The following is an 18,824-nucleotide window of genomic DNA, read 5'->3' on the forward strand; positions in this document are numbered from 1 at the left end:
AAACAAGAAATCTCCCCTCCCTTCTCCTCTCCTCTAACCAAACAAAACCATGACTTCCTTTCCCCTCCCCTCCATTGAACCAAATGAAGCCTAAAGGAGTAAGGCTCAGAATCGTTTTGTTAATGTCTAGAACCATTGATCTTCGTTATGTTTTGGTGCAATCTGATTGCTTATCTTCGGTAGAAGCTGCAGCTAAATGGTTTCAAGATTGGATCATTTGTTGAATCAAATACTCTGATTCTGATGAAATATTGAAAGTGAGAATTAAGGACTATGTTTGAAATTTAAAAAATTATTAAAACAGTATTTAGTATGAAGGATTAAATGTTGTTTGAAATTGGGCAAACAATAAAGGTGGAATTGAGAAATTGTGGTATTTCCTCATCTTAGTTTCATCAGTTTACCCAATCCCAGATAATAAGCAATTTTTCACACTAAACATTCTTTTAATAAATTTTCTAAATTTCAATTTCAATTCTTACTTTTTTTTTTTAAATGTTTCATACCAAATAAGATGTTCGTGTTTTACGCATCCAAAACTTGGGTAAGACAGAGAAGATTGAAGTGCTAATTAAACTAGGACTTAACTTTTGCAATTGATTAAAATGCTTTATGACAAATTGGCAATCGTACGAGCTTTCAAAATTCTTAATCTTTATGCTTTACAAGTAACAATAGGTCTGTTTGGATTAGTGATAGAAAAAGTAACATATTTTCAATTTAACTTTTTAAAAAATATAAGATTGAGTAAAAGTTAAATTGGATAGTGTAATTTGTATTTAGATTGACTTTTATAAGAGTTAGTTTGTAAAGTGAAAAAGTTGTTTTGATTATGATTGAATGAGTAAGGTTAGTCTATAGAATGACTAAAATGGATATAACTTCTATTAAATAATAAAAATGATTAAAAATATGAATTTACAAAATATAATAATTTTAAATTATTATAATATGAAAAAGTTGTATTTAATTAATAAAATATATTTAAATTAGAAATGAAAATTTTTGAACCAAATAATTTTACATAATTAATTAGATGATATACTCTGTATAATTTATGTAAATATAAAAAAATAATATTAAAAATTAAAAATATTATAACAATGGTTAAAAATTATTTTAAAATATTAAAAATAAACAAGTAAAAACTGATTGGAAATTATAAGGAATATATAGAGAAAAACATAAGAACAACATAGATATAAGGGCAAAAATGTCTTTTAATTCTAAAAAGTTACTTTTGCATAAGTTATAAGTAAGCTTTAGGTGCTTTTGCAATTGTGTTTAAAAAACCAATTTGACTTATAAGTCAAATTGGTCAAAAGCTATGACAAACAGTTCCCAAATTTACAAACTAACTTATCATACTCATAGACTACTTCTCCCCCTCCCAAACACTGCACCAACTGAATATAAAACTAGTTTTATTACAGTCAATTGTTAAGGGTGTTCACGGGACTAGACAAGACCAGGACAGGCCTGTCCTAGTGAACAAGGATAGGACAAGGATTTTGTCCCCTGAACGAGACCGGGACGTCCCGCTTCCCTTTTTTTAAAAAAAAAACTATAATTTTTATATGAATTTTGTATGTTACAATACTTATTTTTTATTGGGCTTCTAAAAATAAAAATATTGTAAAAAAATATTATGTAGAAAGCTCAATTATACAGTATCAAAAAGGTGTAAAAACAATACTGTAAAAAAAATACCATAAAAGAAACACTATATAATGACTTTATGAATTATTCTATTGAGAAAGGAGATTTTGTCGAGATAATACTATAACTTAAGAGCTAAAAATACCATAAAAGTAAGAGTTATTACTAATAAGTAAATTGAATAATCTAATAATAATTATTAATAAATAATTTTTTTTAAAAAAAGGATAGGATGGGACGACCCCATCCTACGTCTCGTCCCGTTTTTGTCCTATCTCAAAATTTTGTTACCTCATCCCGTCCCGTCGTGAACTCATAAGGACTGGGACGGGACAAATTGAATACTCCTACTTGTTGTTGGTAGAAAAAAGACCTGTGTGTGTGTGTGTTTTTTTTTTCCTAAAAAGAGTTGTATTTTTAGGATGTGTTTGCATGAAATCAAATCATGGTTTGGAGAATAGTTTCTGGAAAATAAATTCTTGAGAGAACATATTTTGTAAAAAAGTGATTTTGATAAAGTGAGAGTATTTGGATAGTTGTTATCAGAAGTACTTTTTATATGTGCAAATTACTAAAAAAGACATAAGTTAATATGATAATTACATAAAAGATAGATTTTATAATATATTTTAATTTGAAGGAATAAAATTGTTGATAATATATTTTTTACCAACATAATTAATAATATATAAGATAATATAATTAATTAATAATTAATATGTGTATATATATATTTATAAAATAAAAGATTAAATATGTTTATAAAAAAATAATTGATGGGTGTTAAAGTTATGTTATCGTTGAGATCTACTCTCCCAAGCACTCTGACACTCTTCAATTTAAGTTAGAAGTAAAATGGATTCACTTCTTCTAAAATCATGATTTTGAGTCCAAAACTATGATTTTGGCCTAAACTATAGTTGCTGCAGGCTTATCCTGAGAAGCACTTTCCCATAAAACACATACGATTATAAAATCACTACTAAAAAGCTAATTCAAAATTAAAAGCCACAAAACCATGTTTTTACGGTAGAACCATGAAAACGAACATTCCCCAATACATTTTTAAGGGAACTCGTTTTTACAAGAATCACAACTTACGCACATTTACCGTGCAAATTACAGTATTTTCATGGTATGGTATAAGATCATCTGGGTCTCTCGCCCCTCATGACGCAATACATAGACGTTTTTTATTTCGAGTTTTAATAGAAAAATGTTTTAGCCATTAGTATTTTTTTTTAATTCTTTTTAAGGATCATATGCAATTTTTACCAACAAATAGAAGAAAAAAATAATCAGCTACACCCTCAAACAATGGGGCTCGCCATATAGTTTGAAACAAAATCATGCCTCCAGTATTTTGTACTCCATTATTGAATGCAACGCTTTAAACCTAATGCGGAATAACGCAGAGGCCTAAACTCGATAGTTATATTACACTTTGTATAACTGAACTGCTTTCTGCTTTCCCAAAAAAAAAAAGAGTAAAATTATATAAATGCACTGAATCAGCATCAGACTACGGCTAATTTTTTGTTTTTAAAAAAAAAATAATCAGCAACAAACGGAGCTCTCGCTGTATATTAAATTATACCTTCATAAAATTTCTCTGACAATATGGGAACTAATTTATTGGGCGTTTCTACTGCATAAAATTCTACAGAGAACTACCAGTAGTCGCCGCAAGAGCATACCCCATCTTTGAAGTGGTGGAAACGATTGACATCCCTAACAAGAATCTCCCTATCAGCGAACTTTGAAATGAATTTTGTAACAGAATGACAGTCTTCACATAATCTCAAATTCTTAGTGATCCTAATAGTTTCACCCTTAGCAGTATTGATGAGTCCAAAAGCAACAGCAAGCTTTTCGCTATGTCCCAATATGATTTTCTCCTTCTCTTCTTCATCAAGATCATAAAGAACAACTTTTGTCTGCGGAACATAACCCTGCTCCTTCATCTCACTCGACAATTTCTGTAGGAAAGCATGGAGTTGTTCATTTTGCGGGTTTGTCCCATCAACAGAGACAAATGAATATATCGTCCTTTTAACTTCAATCCAACTGCAGCCTGGAATCTTTTGCAGCCCACGAGCTTCCAAAAGCTTTTTTACTCTCTTTACTTCATTCCACATCTTAGCTTCAGCATATATGTCAGCTAAAAGAACGTAGTTGCCAGCATTCCAAGGCTCCAACTCAAAAAGCGCTTTGCTGGCTCGCTCTGCAAATTTGACATTACAGTGAATCCTACAAGATCCAAGCAGGGAGCCCCAGACCTTGGGTCCTGGTTCAATGCGTAAATCTTCTATAATTCTGATTGCTTCATCCAACCGGTTTGCTCTGCCAAGAAGATCCACCATACAAGCATAATGCTCCATACTTGGATGAATCCCATACTTACTTACCATAGACTCGTATAAAATCTTCCCCTCCTCGACAAGGCCTGCATGGCTGCAAGCTCCCAAAACACTTATAAATGATATGGGACTCGGTGAAATTCCTTGGCTGGTCATTTTTTCAAAAATCTTGATAGCCCTTCTTCCAAAACCATGCATCCCATAATTTGATATCAAAGAATTCCATGAAACAACATCTCGCTTTCTCATCTGATCAAACACATGTTGCCCCAATTCAAGCTTACCACATCTTCCATACATTGTTATAAGGGCGCTAAGAACAGGCAGGATTGAATCAAGACCCCTTCTAAGAATATACCCATGAATCAGTTTTCCTAGCTCCAAAGCAGCAAGAGCTGCACAAGCTTGAAGCACACTTACCATTGTCACAGAGTTTGGAACTGACTCACGTTCCTCACGAACCATTTCTTGAAAAAGCTCCAAAGCCTTCATGGGCACACCATTTTTTGCATAACATGCAATCATAGCACTCCATGAGACTGAGTTCTTGACAGGCATGGCATTAAACACAGAATTTGCATTTGATACACAACCAAACCTAGCATACATATCCAGCAGAGTTGTCATAACATGAACACGAGCTTCATGGCCATGTCGCAGAATATGGGCATGAATCTCCTTCCCCTTCTGGAGAGGAAAGATTGTTGACTCTGAATTAACACAAGCTTTGAGCACGTAAGTATATGTGTACCTATCTGACGGGATCCCACCCCAATTCATCTGACTATACCAATACAGCACCTCCTCACCATGACCTGCCATAGCTAGTGCACGGATGAGTGCATTCCAGACATATATGGTTCTTTCCTGAGTTTTATCAAATACCCAGCGTGCATGGTCAATAGACCCTAATTCAGCATACATATTGATGAGTTTAGTGGCTAAAAATGGGTCTTGGTCAAAGCCACTGCCAATGAGGTGGCGATGAACATCAAGGCCATCAGAAAGCGAGTTCTGGTGGGCACAAGAGTAGATCAAAAGTTCATATGTATGCTGAGATGGATTGGGCTCCTTAAAAAGGACCTGGAGGGCTTGCTTGAGGCTTCCTTGTTTACATAATGATTGAATCAATTGGTCATTGCTTTTGCCGCCTTTTGTAATTGGATTTGAAGGGGAGATAAAGCAGACAGGTGGACTTGAATAGCAACGCCTATAAGGGCTATAGTGAAGATGATTGCTAAAGTGAACTTGCCTAACACTGTATGGACTTTGAAGCACCCACATGAGACACAATTTCAATGCACTCGTTCTCCAGGAAAAGCTCCTCAGGCTCCTACTACAGCTATATTTTCCTGGGGTGTCTGATTGGATCGGCAGCTACAGAAGAGAAACAACTAAATTTAAACACATTCCAGCCATAAGATTAGGGAAAATTACCCAAAAAAAATCCAAGATAAAATCCATCATCCCTTGCAAGCAAATTTCTTTCATTAATTTTGTTTACCAAAAAACCTGAGGTACATATAACAGACGAAGCAGGAAGCTCGAATATACCATAACAGCTGATGAAATATACTCCAGAAAACAATTAGAATCTACCGCCATTACCTCGGGAACAACATACACTGTCACTGGCTTATTTATTTATTTTCATAGACGTAGAGACCATTATTTCTCCGCGAGCGTAAGATAAACCAAAAGCGAGGGATTCATCACCTCGTTCACTTAACAGAGTCCAAAAGCAGCCTCAGTATAGCTGAAAAGATTCATACAAGAGTAAATACCAAATGAGAACGAGTAACACACAGTCGGGAGGAAAAGTGGGCGTCGAATACTGAAAGCAGAAGAAAATTCCATAGGCTAGTACGGAGATAGCTTACCAATAGAAATTGAACCCCGAGATGGAAAATCGCAAGATGAAGAAAGATAAAAATTAAACAAAAGAAGAAGGGAAAGAAGTAACAAATTAGGGTTTTACGACACCTGAGGGGGCAGTGGAAGAGCAAGGCGCAGCTGGTTCACTCTCCGATGCTGCTGCTTCTGCTGCTGACTGCCAATGGCAATGGAAATTCCCTCTGCTGCCAGCAAATTGAGCGGAAAATTGCTTTTCTTTCCTTATTTTTACCAATGAAAAAACATTGCAAAATGTAGAATGAACTGAAACTTAAAAATTCAAATCGGTTGAAGGGATGAAAATGGCTTAATTTTATTAAGAGTGAATAGAGATGTTATTACCAGAGCCATTAATTAAATAGTAAATCAATGATAACAGAAGTAGTAGCAATAATAATAACAAAACACTGTTGTAAATTTGTGAATAGAATGTGAAACAATACTGTTTATAAATCATTCCAAACTAATATTAAGAGTATTATCATGCTCTTTGAATAAAGCATACATTTAGTATATTTTAACATTATACAATAATTCAGTTTAGCCTCTTACATTTAAAAAATATTTTTTTAATTTTTTAATTTTAAAATTATTAGTCTTAATAACAATTTTTACAATAATCATGATTGTTCTTAAAATTAAACTTAATATGTTGATAGTTGATCATGTTTTATTAATATTTAAAATCTCAACATCATTTTTTTTAATAATTTTCGTATTGAAAGACTAAGAATATATTTTTTAAAATTAAAAGATCAAACTAAAATCTTTTATAAATTTTAAGAAATAAAAGTATATTTTTACCTTATTCTTGTTATAAACGCATGATAACAACAATTAACAACTTTTCATAAATTAATAAAATTAATTATTTTTTATAAAATATCAAAATTTCCTTCCTTAAAAATAATTAGTTAGAAGAGTTTGATTAAGTAGTTAAAAAGTATGTATTTAGTTAGGAACATTGAGTGAAAAAATTAAATACTTTAAACAAAATATATTACTACTTTCAGTCATTAATATAAGAACTAGTTAATTAATTTGAATAAATTAAAAAAATTAATTACGTTAATTATTTGTAATAAATATGTGTTATCTTTCCTAAAATATCCTATTTAATCAAGTGTATTAGTTAGAATCATTATTATTACAAAAACTAACTTAAAAAAAGCTAAATATGAGAGACAAAATAGACTGAAATTTTATATTTATGATTAAAATAAAAATTAGATGGGCTATTATACTAAGGTAGCATACCGTAATACATGGGGAGGTGTTTGTGATGACATGACAGTGAGAAGCTTTAACAAGTTTGAGTTATAATCTTTGCCCAGTGACCCGCGATGATTTAAAGAAGTTTGGGTTTTCATTCATTCATATAAAAATTTGGATTCATTATATAAAATTTGGATTTTATTTTTATATATTCGTCATAAAATCTACTCTTCTGGTCTTAAATATAAGATTTTTATATACACTAGTATAAGGATGTTATATTTAGGATAAGACGAGTAATAACTTATATTCCTTAATCAGAATTTTGTTCAAATAATAATAATACGTTATGATTTTTTCCAGATATTTGTGGGCTGATATCGCCTCTCCCTGCTCCTGATATTTTGCGCGTCCGCGCATCCGCTGTATGCTAGTATCAGGCTTCTTCTTTTGTTTTTTGGTTTCGTCCTTTTGCCCCAAAATGGTCTTTTAATCGTGGTAGTTTATTTTTTGTACATCTTTTTTTTTCCGTTTATATCAGCTCATTTTCCACATACGTACCGTAAATTATGTTTTCCAAAAAAATTTTGCCAAGTGTTTTCCCACAATTTTGATTAATTGGCAGTACTATTTTTTTCCATACAATTATCCTATAGAAAAAAAAAAGAAAAATTTTCCATAAATACATATATGGAAAATTAATTGCCCATTGTCCCTAAAATCTAGAAAAGGTAATTTCTATGTATGAAAACATATGGTTGAATTCAGAAACATGCGTAATTAATTCTTCAAACCAGTTTTTATAGATAACTTTAAGGAAAAAAATAAACTGAACTCAAACAAAATATTGGTACTTAAAACCAATGTTTTGAAAGCCAGACCGAACATTGAATGGAATAGGACAATGAGTTATGATTCAACCTCTCAGATCGGTTGAATCATTTGATTGAACCAGCAACATAATAATTAAATTTAAATGATAATATTATATACCTATATGGTAATATATGTATAAGAAATAAAATATAAAATTCTTAAAAAAAATTTAAGAAAAACACCGCCAGCATTTGTTGGTAGATTTTAAAAGAAACATGTGAATTCAACTAGCCCAAAACATGCTGCTTAAGACAAGGCAGAGAAACAAAAATTTGGCCCAAAAGGAAAAAAAAAAAAAAACCAAACTAACACCAGCACCCCTATTTTTCCCAACTGACTCTTCTGCTGAAGGAAAAGGCAAAACCACAGGTAACCATACAACACAATGCTTTTTGGATATAGCCAGGAAGAGCCAAGCATGTGGATAATTATTCTTAATCATCTTAAATGGAAAGTGGAAATATACCTCTCAACCACCATTTACGGTAGCATACAATCTGGATTAGTTCCCCCCCCCCCCGGGGGAATCTCCTTATGAATTTGTTAATCTTTTAATGTATAACATGTATAGCTGGGATCCTATCAAATGGACTTGTCAACCTGTACACTCTATGTATCCATCTAATGTTGTAAATGTAATTTTAAGTCCCCCACTTTTTTCCCCTAATGTAATTTTAATCGAATGATCTAAGCTAGTAATAAATATGATAAATACTCTAAGAAAAATTAACTCACTTGTAACTCGGTGTTTTTTTTTTTTTAACTAAAACATAGGTATCCTCCTATTGGAGGTGATATCCTATTCAAGGCACTGTCGAACACTAAACGTAGGCACCTCTCCCAACAGAGATTCGAACCTTGGTTCATCACTTTGTGAGAGACTAACCCCTTTCGCTAGACTCAATCCTCATTGGTTATATAACTTGGTATTGTAACTATGCTTCGGTGTGATTCAGTCCGTTAATATTTGCCTCCTTTATAACTTAGTCTTTTAATCTTTTCATTTTTTTTAAAATTATTATTATCTTTCTCATCAATAACTCATTCTACACGTCGAACATTTTCCTCCAACTCAGCTCCACGTGGCATGTAATCTTGGTTCCTCACGTTCCTTAGCCTGTTCCGTAATAATTTTCCCAGAATGAACCGATGCCCATTGCCAGATCCAAGAAAAACCGGAGAACCAAAATTGTAAGCAATGCCCAAATGAATCGGCTTCCTACTCAATGCCATGAAATCAGTGTGCCCGTACATAAACCAACTAGATTCTGACTAAAATTAAAAAAAAAATTAAAAAAAAAGGCTTTAACCGAAGGCAATCTTGTCTATGCAAGTAAAGAACCATTTTTGCAAGTGGCTCGGATGGTGGTGTAGAAGGTTGAGAGTAAGAAGAGAATAACAATGGCGACTGTGATTCCAAAAGGTTGTGATATCTTCTAGTAAAGATGAGATATTTTAGATAAGTGAAGTAAAATCTTAAGAAGCTTTATTTAAAAAATTAAATTACTGTGGTTTTAACATTTTAATAAAAAGAACAAGTGACAAAAAAGAATAATAAAAAATTAATTTAAAGTTTTTAACTCCATTTCTTTTAAATATTTTAATTTAAACTTATTAAAAATTTTCCTCCCCTTTCCTTCTTTTTATTTTTCTCATACTAAACGGATTTTTTTTAATTTCCTATTATTTCATGAATATTAGGGTCAGCCACCTCCATTGGTTGATTCGCCGAAGCTTGCACTGAAGCTTGCCTCGCGTCAAGCCCAGAATTGACAACAAGCTGCTTTAGGGGGTGTTTGGCAAAACCAAAACCACGGTTTCAGAATCACTTTTTCGCAAAACGAGGTAACCTCCTCCACATATTTACTTCGTAATCCGTAAAAGCACTTTTGAAACCATAGTTTAGTTTCTATTCAAACACCCCCTTAATTTGAACTCGGCTGTTCCTCTAGTTTCCTTCGCGCGCATAGGCCAACCTATAATGTTGATCACTGCATCTTCCACTGCTCCTGCCTCTTGTAATTCCTCCTACTCTGTTTCTTCACTGGATTGAAAAGCGGAGTCAGGACAGAGCATGCGAAGGAGATGGGAAACCAAGATTACATGCCACGTGGAGCTAAGGTGGAAGAAAATTTTTGCCATGCAGGATGAGTTACTGATGAGAAGGATAATACCATTCAAAAATGAAAAGATAAAGTATTGAATTACAGACGAGTTGAAAATTGAGAGATTGAGTTGTACGGACTCATAATTAAGAAATTGATTTATAACTAAATTAAAAATCAAGAACGAAGAGATTAATTTTCCCATTACTCTATCAAAGACGGTTTCTCTTTGTGCCTAAGACAACCTTTATGTAAAATTAATGATCCATTTTGGAAAGTTTTGTAGTCTATATCTCTACCTGTTAAAGTATGCTTCTTTTTTTTTTATTTTAAATGGAAGCTTCTCCATAAGGCTTTGCCTTCCACTGTGATAGGAGCAAACGACCCTTGTTGATTTATTCTAGGAGGGGACGTAGTAATTGATAGCCTTTTACTTTAATTATGCTTTATTATTATTGCATCAGTTTTCTATGTTTGGATAAGGTTAGTTTATGTCAGTTTCTAGACTAAAATAGTTACTAGTAATTGATGTATTAGGCTATTAAATGTATTATCTTCAGTTCTTAATATAAGAATTAGTTGACTAATTTAGGTAAATTAAAGAAGCTTGTTGAGTTAGTTATTTGTAATAATTAGGTATTGTCTTTCTTAAATTACCTTACTAATCAAGTATATTGGTTAGAACTATAATTATTATAATGACTATCTTAAAAAAAATAGATAAATATGATAGACAAAATGGATTGAGATCTTATATTTAAGACTAAAATCAAAATCAAATGAATTCTTATATTAAAGACTGGAGATAGTATTGTCTTATTTCAGTTATGGACATCAGAAAGTATTACTGAAATATCTTAAGTCTCCTTGGAGCTATATCCTGGTTTCCATCTGTCTTTTCTCCTTTCCCTCCTCTTTCTTCCTGTTATTCTCTTTTTTCATCTATCCTAACATATTGACATCCTGCGTGCACACCATCGCTGTGTATCCGGCTTGTGCTTATTTGGCTTATGCATTGAGCACCTTTTCTTCAGTCGTCCCTTCACAGGAGCTGTTGGGTTTGAATGTTTTAATATCAAATTTGATGATCTTAATTCTCCGAACTTCTTCTAATAGCTGAATAATACTTTCGTTAAATTGCGCATGAATGATCACTCATACCTGCTTAAGGATATTGTCATTCTCTTAAACATCATTTGGAGAAAGAGGCATGCAGAAATTGTTTCTGATACTTTCGCGGTTGTAACTTGTAAGGAAAATCTGAGAGACACTGGGTTTTTCATCACTTGCCTTTGTAGAAAGTCGAACAGTTTAAAAACTACCTTCAACTATGTTCATGACATCTCTGATTTGTAATATTAACAATGAAGGGTGGACTCTAGTTTTTCATAGAATTAAATTGCAACATAGGAAGATGGTAACGTGCTTTTCATGAATTTCTTCCCAAGGTCAACCGCTTCAATTCTTTTAGCGGTTTTGAAAGAACAGGGGAGAACTTTCATCAACTATAAATGTTTAAGGATCCACCCTTACCATTGCGGTCATTGTGAAACAGTTTACTCACCTTACGAACATAGGGATAGCTATGTTGGCGGCAGCAAATGAGGAATAGCAAATCCGGTTCGAGTCGCGTCACAAGGACACTGTCCTTGAGAGATATTCCGCAACCCCTCGGTGTAACAGGCAGCGGCACTCCCCAGGATCAAACGAACCCTTCCTGCGAAGCAAGGTAGCAGAACAGCGAAAGCAATTGTAACAGCAAACACCCGTGGGAGAGAAGAGGAAGAGGATGGAATAGCGTCTCTTCACGCTGCCTGGACAGTCCCTTATATAGGCGCGAATGGCCACATCACCGGAGGACGCATCCCTCTGTTTCGCCGAGCGGGTACGACCGAAGCAACGTAAGGTTCCGTTGGAGACGGAACGACGCGAACGTTGGTGCACACAACGTTCGCCTACACCCCGCGAGACGCGTCCGGTCGGCCACAAAACGAAACAGTAAGCCTCTTGACTTTTAACAGGTCCAAAATAAGGCTTTTCTGGTAAGCATAATTTTATTAAAAAATATTCAACAAAGTTTAAAATAATTTTCGTAAAATGAGGCTTTACCGCGTTTAATTCACGCGCAGGGGGGGAAATCGCCGGTTTACAACTGCGTTTCCCTCCTGGTGGCCTGTTGTTGTGTGCGCGAGGCCCACTTCCCTCTTGGCCCATTTACCCCCCCAAGGATGCTTGATCTCATTTATACACTTAGACTTCTTCTCATCTTTCCCATGTGGGACTTTATTTGACACACATATTGCATTATTTCACAACAATCCCCCACATGTGTCAAATAAAGAGCCAGAGTTACACACATGGGTATAATCATTGTATCTAGTGGTTCTTGCGACTATGAACTAGACCTAGACCGATAACACTTAGTACACAGAGATGCCAGTGAAGCCTGCTTCTATGAACTGTCATCTCTTCGGCGTGTACTAGAGGCATTAAAAGTCAGATTATACCCCCACATTTCCGCTGTTAACGACGGTTTTGCGCGTTATAACGGCCGTGCGCGTGCCTGGTGCATAACGAATGCTCTAGAGATTTTGCCATGATCTCATAGGAGCGGCCCCACTCCACATTCGTAGAGGTGATTTCATTTAAGTGTACCTGCACTGAATACACCATCCCGTAGGATTTGAAATCATTAAGAGCTTTGCTCAACCCTCCAATATGCAATCTAGCACTTTCTCACACATCATAGGAAGGGACTAGTAATTTTGGTTTAGTGCTAGCAGTACTAACGAGCGACTTGTTCTTACCCATTGAACCTTCTTCATGGGATCACCAATCACAAAGGTTGGGTTGCCATCGCTGTCGTAATCATACTGGCTTTAGTCCCATTCCCCTCGATGTTTCGATAATTTGTTTCCTCCCTAGGGGTTTTGTTAATGGATCTGCTAGGTTCATTTCTGACCTCACAAAATCGATTGAGATCACCTCGTCCTTTAGCAGCTGCCTTAAAATATTGTGTCTCAATCGAATGTGTCTGCTTTTGCCATTAAATGTTTTATTTTTGGCCGTGGCTATTGATGCCTGGTTATCACAGTGTAATGATATTGATGGCGTTGGCTTGTCTCCCAATGGGATATTTGCTAAGAAGTTTTTCAACCACTCAGCCTCTGTACCAGCCAATTCCATAGCAACTAACTCAGAATCCCTTGAGGATCGAGTTATGATGCTTTGTTTGGCTGACTTCCAAGTGACAGCTCCACCACCAAATGTAAAAACATAACCGCTAGTGGACTTTGTCTCGTCTGAATCTGAGATCCAATTAGCATCACTGTATCCTTCTAATACAGCGGGAAATCCACTATATAGTATACCATAATTCATGGTACCCTTCAGATATCGTAATAATCTCTTCAGAGCTTCCCAATGTTCACTGCCTGGACAGTGAGTATATCTGCTCAATCTGCACACAGCATATGCTATGTCTGGCCTGGTATAATTCATCAAGTGCAACAGACTCCCAATAATCTGTGCATACATAGATTGAGCAATCGGATCTCCTTTATGCTTCTTTAGATGCACACTAGCATCATAAGGGGTACTCAAAGGAGTTTCATCATAATGTTCAAACTTTCTCAGTATTTTCTCAACATAATGTTCCTGAGAAAGTAAGATGCCATTTTCATTTCTTGTGATTTTAACACCTAGGATTATTTTTGCTTCACCCAGATCTTTCATATCAAAATTTGAATTAAGAAACATTTTTGTTTCAAGCACCACATTCATACTGGTTCCAAAAATAAGCATATCATCCACATATAAACAAATAATCACACAATCATTATTCATAACTTTGGTATAAACACATCTTTCTACTTCGACAGTAGAGAAACCACCACTCATTAAAACTTGATCTAACTTCTCATGCCATTGTTTGGGTGCTTGTTTTAAGCCATATAGAGATTTTACTAACTTACATACTTTGTTTTCTTGCCCAGGAACAGCACACCCTTCAGGTTGTACCATATAAATTTCCTCTTCTAAATCACCATTTAGAAATGCTGTTTTGACATCCATTTGATGTATAAATAGCTTATGAATTGATGCTAAAGCAATAAGGATTCTAACAGATGATATCCTTGTAACAGGAGAGAATATATCAAAATAATCAATATTTTCCTTTTGGGTAAAACCCTTAGCTACAAGCCGTGCTTTGTATTTATCTATGGTTCCATCAGGAAAATATTTTTTTCTAAAGACCCATTTGCAACCTATAGGTTTTGCTCCTGAAGGCAAGTCTACCAAAACCCAAGTTTTATTTTTATTTAAGGAGTCTATTTCATCTTTAATTGCTTCTTTCCAAAGCTCTGCATCCGGAGAAGAGATTGCTTCATAAAAGTTTCTAGGTTCATTTTGTACTAAAAATGTGTAAAAATCATCTCCAAAGGATGTTTCCTTTCTCTGTCTTTTACTTCTCCGTAATTCTTCAGTCAAAACTTGATTTGTTTTTTCTTGGAAAGAGGCAGAAGGATTTTCAACACCTTTGGGAATATGCTCAACTTTTAATGGAAAAATGTTTTCAAAAAATTCAGCATCCTTTGTTTCAATAATTGTGTTTTGGTTCAAAACTAAAAAACGATAAGCAGCACTTTGTTGAGCATAACCAATAAACATACAGTCAACAGTTTTAGAACCAATTTTCCTTTTCTTAAAATCAGGCAATAAAACTTTTGCAAGGCACCCCCACACTTTCAAATATTTAAGATTAGGTACAAAACCTTTCCACAACTCATAAGGTGTTTTGTTAGTTTTCCTATGAGGTATTCTATTTTGTAAAAAGCAAGCAGATAACAAGGCTTCACCCCATAAGTTATCAGGTGCACCAAAACTCACAAGCAAAGCATTCATCATCTCTTTTAAAGTTCTATTTTTCCTTTCTGCAACTCCATTAGATTCAGGTGAGTAAGGAGGTGTTACTTCATGTATTATTCCCTCTTTTTCACAAAAATCATTTAGTAATAAATATTCTCCTCCTCTATCAGATCTAACTCTTTTAATTTTCCTATTTAGTTGATTTTCTACCTCTGCCTTATATAAGATAAATTTTTCAAAGGCTTCATCTTTATTTCTTAACAGGTACACCCTAGTGTATCTAGAATAATCATCAATGAAAGTGATATAGTATCTTTTACCACCTCTAGTCTCTGTTTGTTTCAAATCACCTAAATCAGTATGTATTAATGACAATAACTCAGTCTCTCTTTGTGTAGGAAAATGTGATTTTTTCGTCATTTTGGTTTCTGCACAAATTTCGCATTTACCAATATTATTACTTTTAGTTTCAGAAATTAATTTAAGGTGTTGCAACCTTTTGATGTATTTCCTATTAATATGCCCTAATCTAGCATGCCATAGATCATAAGAATCAACCAAGTAAACAGAAGAAGATGCATTATCATTCATATCGACACTCAGTACAAAGAGACCTTGATTACAGTAACCCTTCCCCACAAGAACATTGTTCTTTGTCATCACAATTTTGTCAGACTCAAATGACACTTTCACCCCAGCCTTTCCCAAGAGAGCCACAGAAATTAAATTTGCTCTCATATCGGGCACGTACAGAACATCATTTAGCACTAGAGACTTCCCAGATGTGAGTTTCAGCACCACTTTTCCCTTTCCCTGAACCTTTGCAGTTCGGGAGTCAGCGAGATAAATTTGATCTTCCCCTTCTTCGAAGGAGGTATACATTTCCCTGTTTGCACATATGTGCTTGGTAGCCCCAGAGTCTACCACCCATTTTCTCACATCAGAGATGAGGAGGGCCTGAGAAAGCATTGCAGCAATTACTTCATCATTGTCGCTGTCATCTCCTTCAACCAAATTCACATTTGGCTTGGGAGGATTTTCATCCTTTTGAAAACTTCCCTTAGCCCTCTTCCTGCACTGTGCTGCATAATGTCCAGGTTTGCCACAAACAAAACAATTGCCCTTCTTCTTGAATTTGGAGTTAGTGCCTTTGGGTTTGTAATCAGGTTTCTTATTTTTCTGTTTCTTTGAGTTAGGGTCGTACCTCTTGTTGCGTGGTTTTGTTTCCACTAGGTTTGCTTTGGCAGCCATCTCTTTCTCTTTCGCTGCTTGTATTGTCCTTCTGTTGGTATCTTCAATGATGATGTGAGTGATCAAGCCGGTAAGCGACAATTGTTTCTGTTTATGCTTGAGTTGTTGTTTGTAGTTGTTCCATGAGGTTGGTAGCTTTTCAATCAGGACCCCAGCGATGAACTCGTCAGGAAGATTGATCTTTTCAGCCCGAAGTTCCTCCAGTAATTTGTGGTATTCATTGATTTGAAGCTTGATGTCTTTGTCATCGGTCATCTCCCACCTATAGAAGTTTCCGACCACAAATTTCTGCTTCCCAGCGTCCTCAGCAGTATATTTGAGAACCAATGATTCCCATATTTGCTTGGCCTCTTTGTAGACGCTGTAGATGTCAAACAGATCATTAGAGAGTGTACTGATCAAGGTGTGCCTGCATACTTTGTTGGCCTGGTGCCACATATCCTTCTGTCCTTGATCAGCATCTGCAGCAGGTTCTGATTGAGTTAGCGCATTGACAACTCCATGCATGTCCAGAATTGTGTAGACACGTTCTTGCCACCGCCTAAAGTTGCTTCCATCAAACATTTCTATCTTGGATGTGTCAGGGAATGGCCTAGCAAGCGGTATGGCTGCCGGGACGTTCAGGGGAACGCTGACAGGAACAGCACTGGAGCCAGCAGCATCGTTGTTTGCAGCCATTGTTCAGGGTATCTCTCAAGATTGTTGGCGGCAGCAAATGAGGAATAGCAAATCCGGTTCGAGTCGCGTCACAAGGACACTGTCCTTGAGAGATATTCCGCAACCCCTCGGTGTAACAGGCAGTGGCACTCCCCAGGATCAAACGAACCCTTCCTGCGAAGCAAGGTAGCAGAACAGCGAAAGCAATTGTAACAGCAAACACCCGTGGGAGAGAAGAGGAAGAGGATGGAATAGCGTCTCTTCACGCTGCCTGGACAGTCCCTTATATAGGCGCGAATGGCCACATCACCGGAGGACGCATCCCTCTGTTTCGCCGAGCGGGTACGACTAAAGCAACGTAAGGTTCCGTTGGAGACGGAACGACGCGAACGTTGGTGCACACAACGTTCGCCTACACCCCGCGAGACGCGTCCGGTCGGCCACAAAACGAAACAGTAAGCCTCTTGACTTTTAACAGGTCCAAAATAAGGCTTTTCTGGTAAGCATAATTTTATTAAAAAATATTCAACAAAGTTTAAAATAATTTTCGTAAAATGAGGCTTTACCGCGTTTAATTCACGCGTAGGGGGGGAAATCGCCGGTTTACAACTGCGTTTCCCTCCTGGTGGCCTGTTGTTGTGTGCGCGAGGCCCACTTCCCTCTTGGCCCATTTACCCCCCCAAGGATGCTTGATCTCATTTATACACTTAGACTTCTTCTCATCTTTCCCATGTGGGACTTTATTTGACACACATATTGCATTATTTCACAACAAGCTAGACGAGGTAACACTATCATGGAAGATATTATTTCCTTCTTGCCCTTGTTTTCTCAAAAAAAAAGTTGAAGTTATTAATTAGCTCCTTTTCTGTATCTTTTTCTGATTTATTTTCTGGTTACCCATTGTCAAGTAAGACTATAATGCTAGTGCAAACTATATCTTCTATTACCTTCAATTCTTAATATAAGAGTTAGTTTGATTTTCAATTTGAATTTAAATATAATACCCTAATCAACTTTGTCTGCAATATTTATTCATTTTGCTATCAAATAATCCCTATAATGATTGTATATATTAAGGAGTGACTATCAATTTATAATTTAAATACACATGATTAATAAGAGTATTTTAAAAAGACAACATATATTTACTACAAATAACTAACTTAACTAATTTCCTTAATCTTTTCAAATTAATCAATTAGGTCTTATACTCCTCCGGTCTTTAATATATGACTTAATTGTTGAGTTGGTTTTGGTCCTAAATATAAAAGCTATTTCTCATATTTATCAATTTTTTCTAAATTACCTTTATAGATACTCCTTCAACTATAATTAAATAGAAGATGGAGAGGGGGTACTAAGAAATATTATTATGGTGTTTTAAGAAAAAACATGTCATATTTTTTATAATTAACTAACTTACCTAATTTTCTTAATCTAATCAAATTAGTTAAATAAGTCTTATTTTAAAGATAGGAAGAGTATCAAAGATAAGAGGCAGTATTTAGGAGTTAAGACTAGTAGAGATAATTTTTTTTAATATAAAAATAATACTACTTTCGGTAGAGCTTTGTTTGTAGAACTCAGCTGCCTACCATGGCAATTTAGGATGCGAGAAGCATTTGACACTGACGGTATAATTTTTTTTGCCAATTAAATGTCCATCACAAAAATCTTTGGGTCTCCCGCGCAACGAACCCATCTCGTCCACAGCGTCTAGCTAATGAGCTTCTTATTTGCAGGGTACCCTTTACCGACAGTTCACAACCAATACGATCAAAACGTAACAAACCTCCTCTTATGGTGGCGCCGTCTTTACAGGCGTCACCTTCGACTTTGTTCCCGTAAACTCCACCGGTTCTTCCACTGGAAATGCCGTTGATGGTTGCGATTACTCTTCGTTCTCGGTATAATCTTCTTTCCCCTACCACTCAGC

General features: G+C 35.4%; 1 protein-coding gene across 3 annotated transcripts; it reads right to left on the minus strand.

Annotated features, from left to right (window-relative positions):
* Positions 1–3,211: 3,211 nt before the first annotated feature.
* LOC114759306 (pentatricopeptide repeat-containing protein At3g46790, chloroplastic-like) lies at positions 3,212–6,127 on the minus strand. 3 transcript variants are annotated; one of them, XM_028948471.1, is made up of 3 exons: positions 6,003–6,127; positions 5,628–5,775; positions 3,212–5,396 (listed from the first exon to the last, which is right to left on the minus strand). In XM_028948471.1, exon 3 carries the CDS (start codon positions 5,301–5,303, stop codon positions 3,330–3,332), a length of 1,974 nt encoding a protein of 657 aa, XP_028804304.1. In that variant the 5' UTR covers positions 5,304–5,396; positions 5,628–5,775; positions 6,003–6,127; the 3' UTR covers positions 3,212–3,329. The 3 variants fall into 3 exon arrangements, with proteins under 3 accessions (XP_028804304.1, XP_028804305.1, XP_028804306.1); XM_028948472.1 differs by lacking the exon at positions 6,003–6,127 and adding an exon at positions 5,900–5,976; XM_028948473.1 differs by lacking the exon at positions 6,003–6,127 and having other exon boundaries at positions 5,628–5,884.
* Positions 6,128–18,824: the final 12,697 nt, after the last annotated feature.

This window comes from Neltuma alba, unplaced genomic scaffold (assembly GCF_004799145.2).
Source record: "Neltuma alba isolate B1F8T4 unplaced genomic scaffold, ASM479914v2 tig00010816_pilon, whole genome shotgun sequence".
NCBI classification, from domain to species: Eukaryota; Viridiplantae; Streptophyta; class Magnoliopsida; order Fabales; family Fabaceae; genus Neltuma; species Neltuma alba.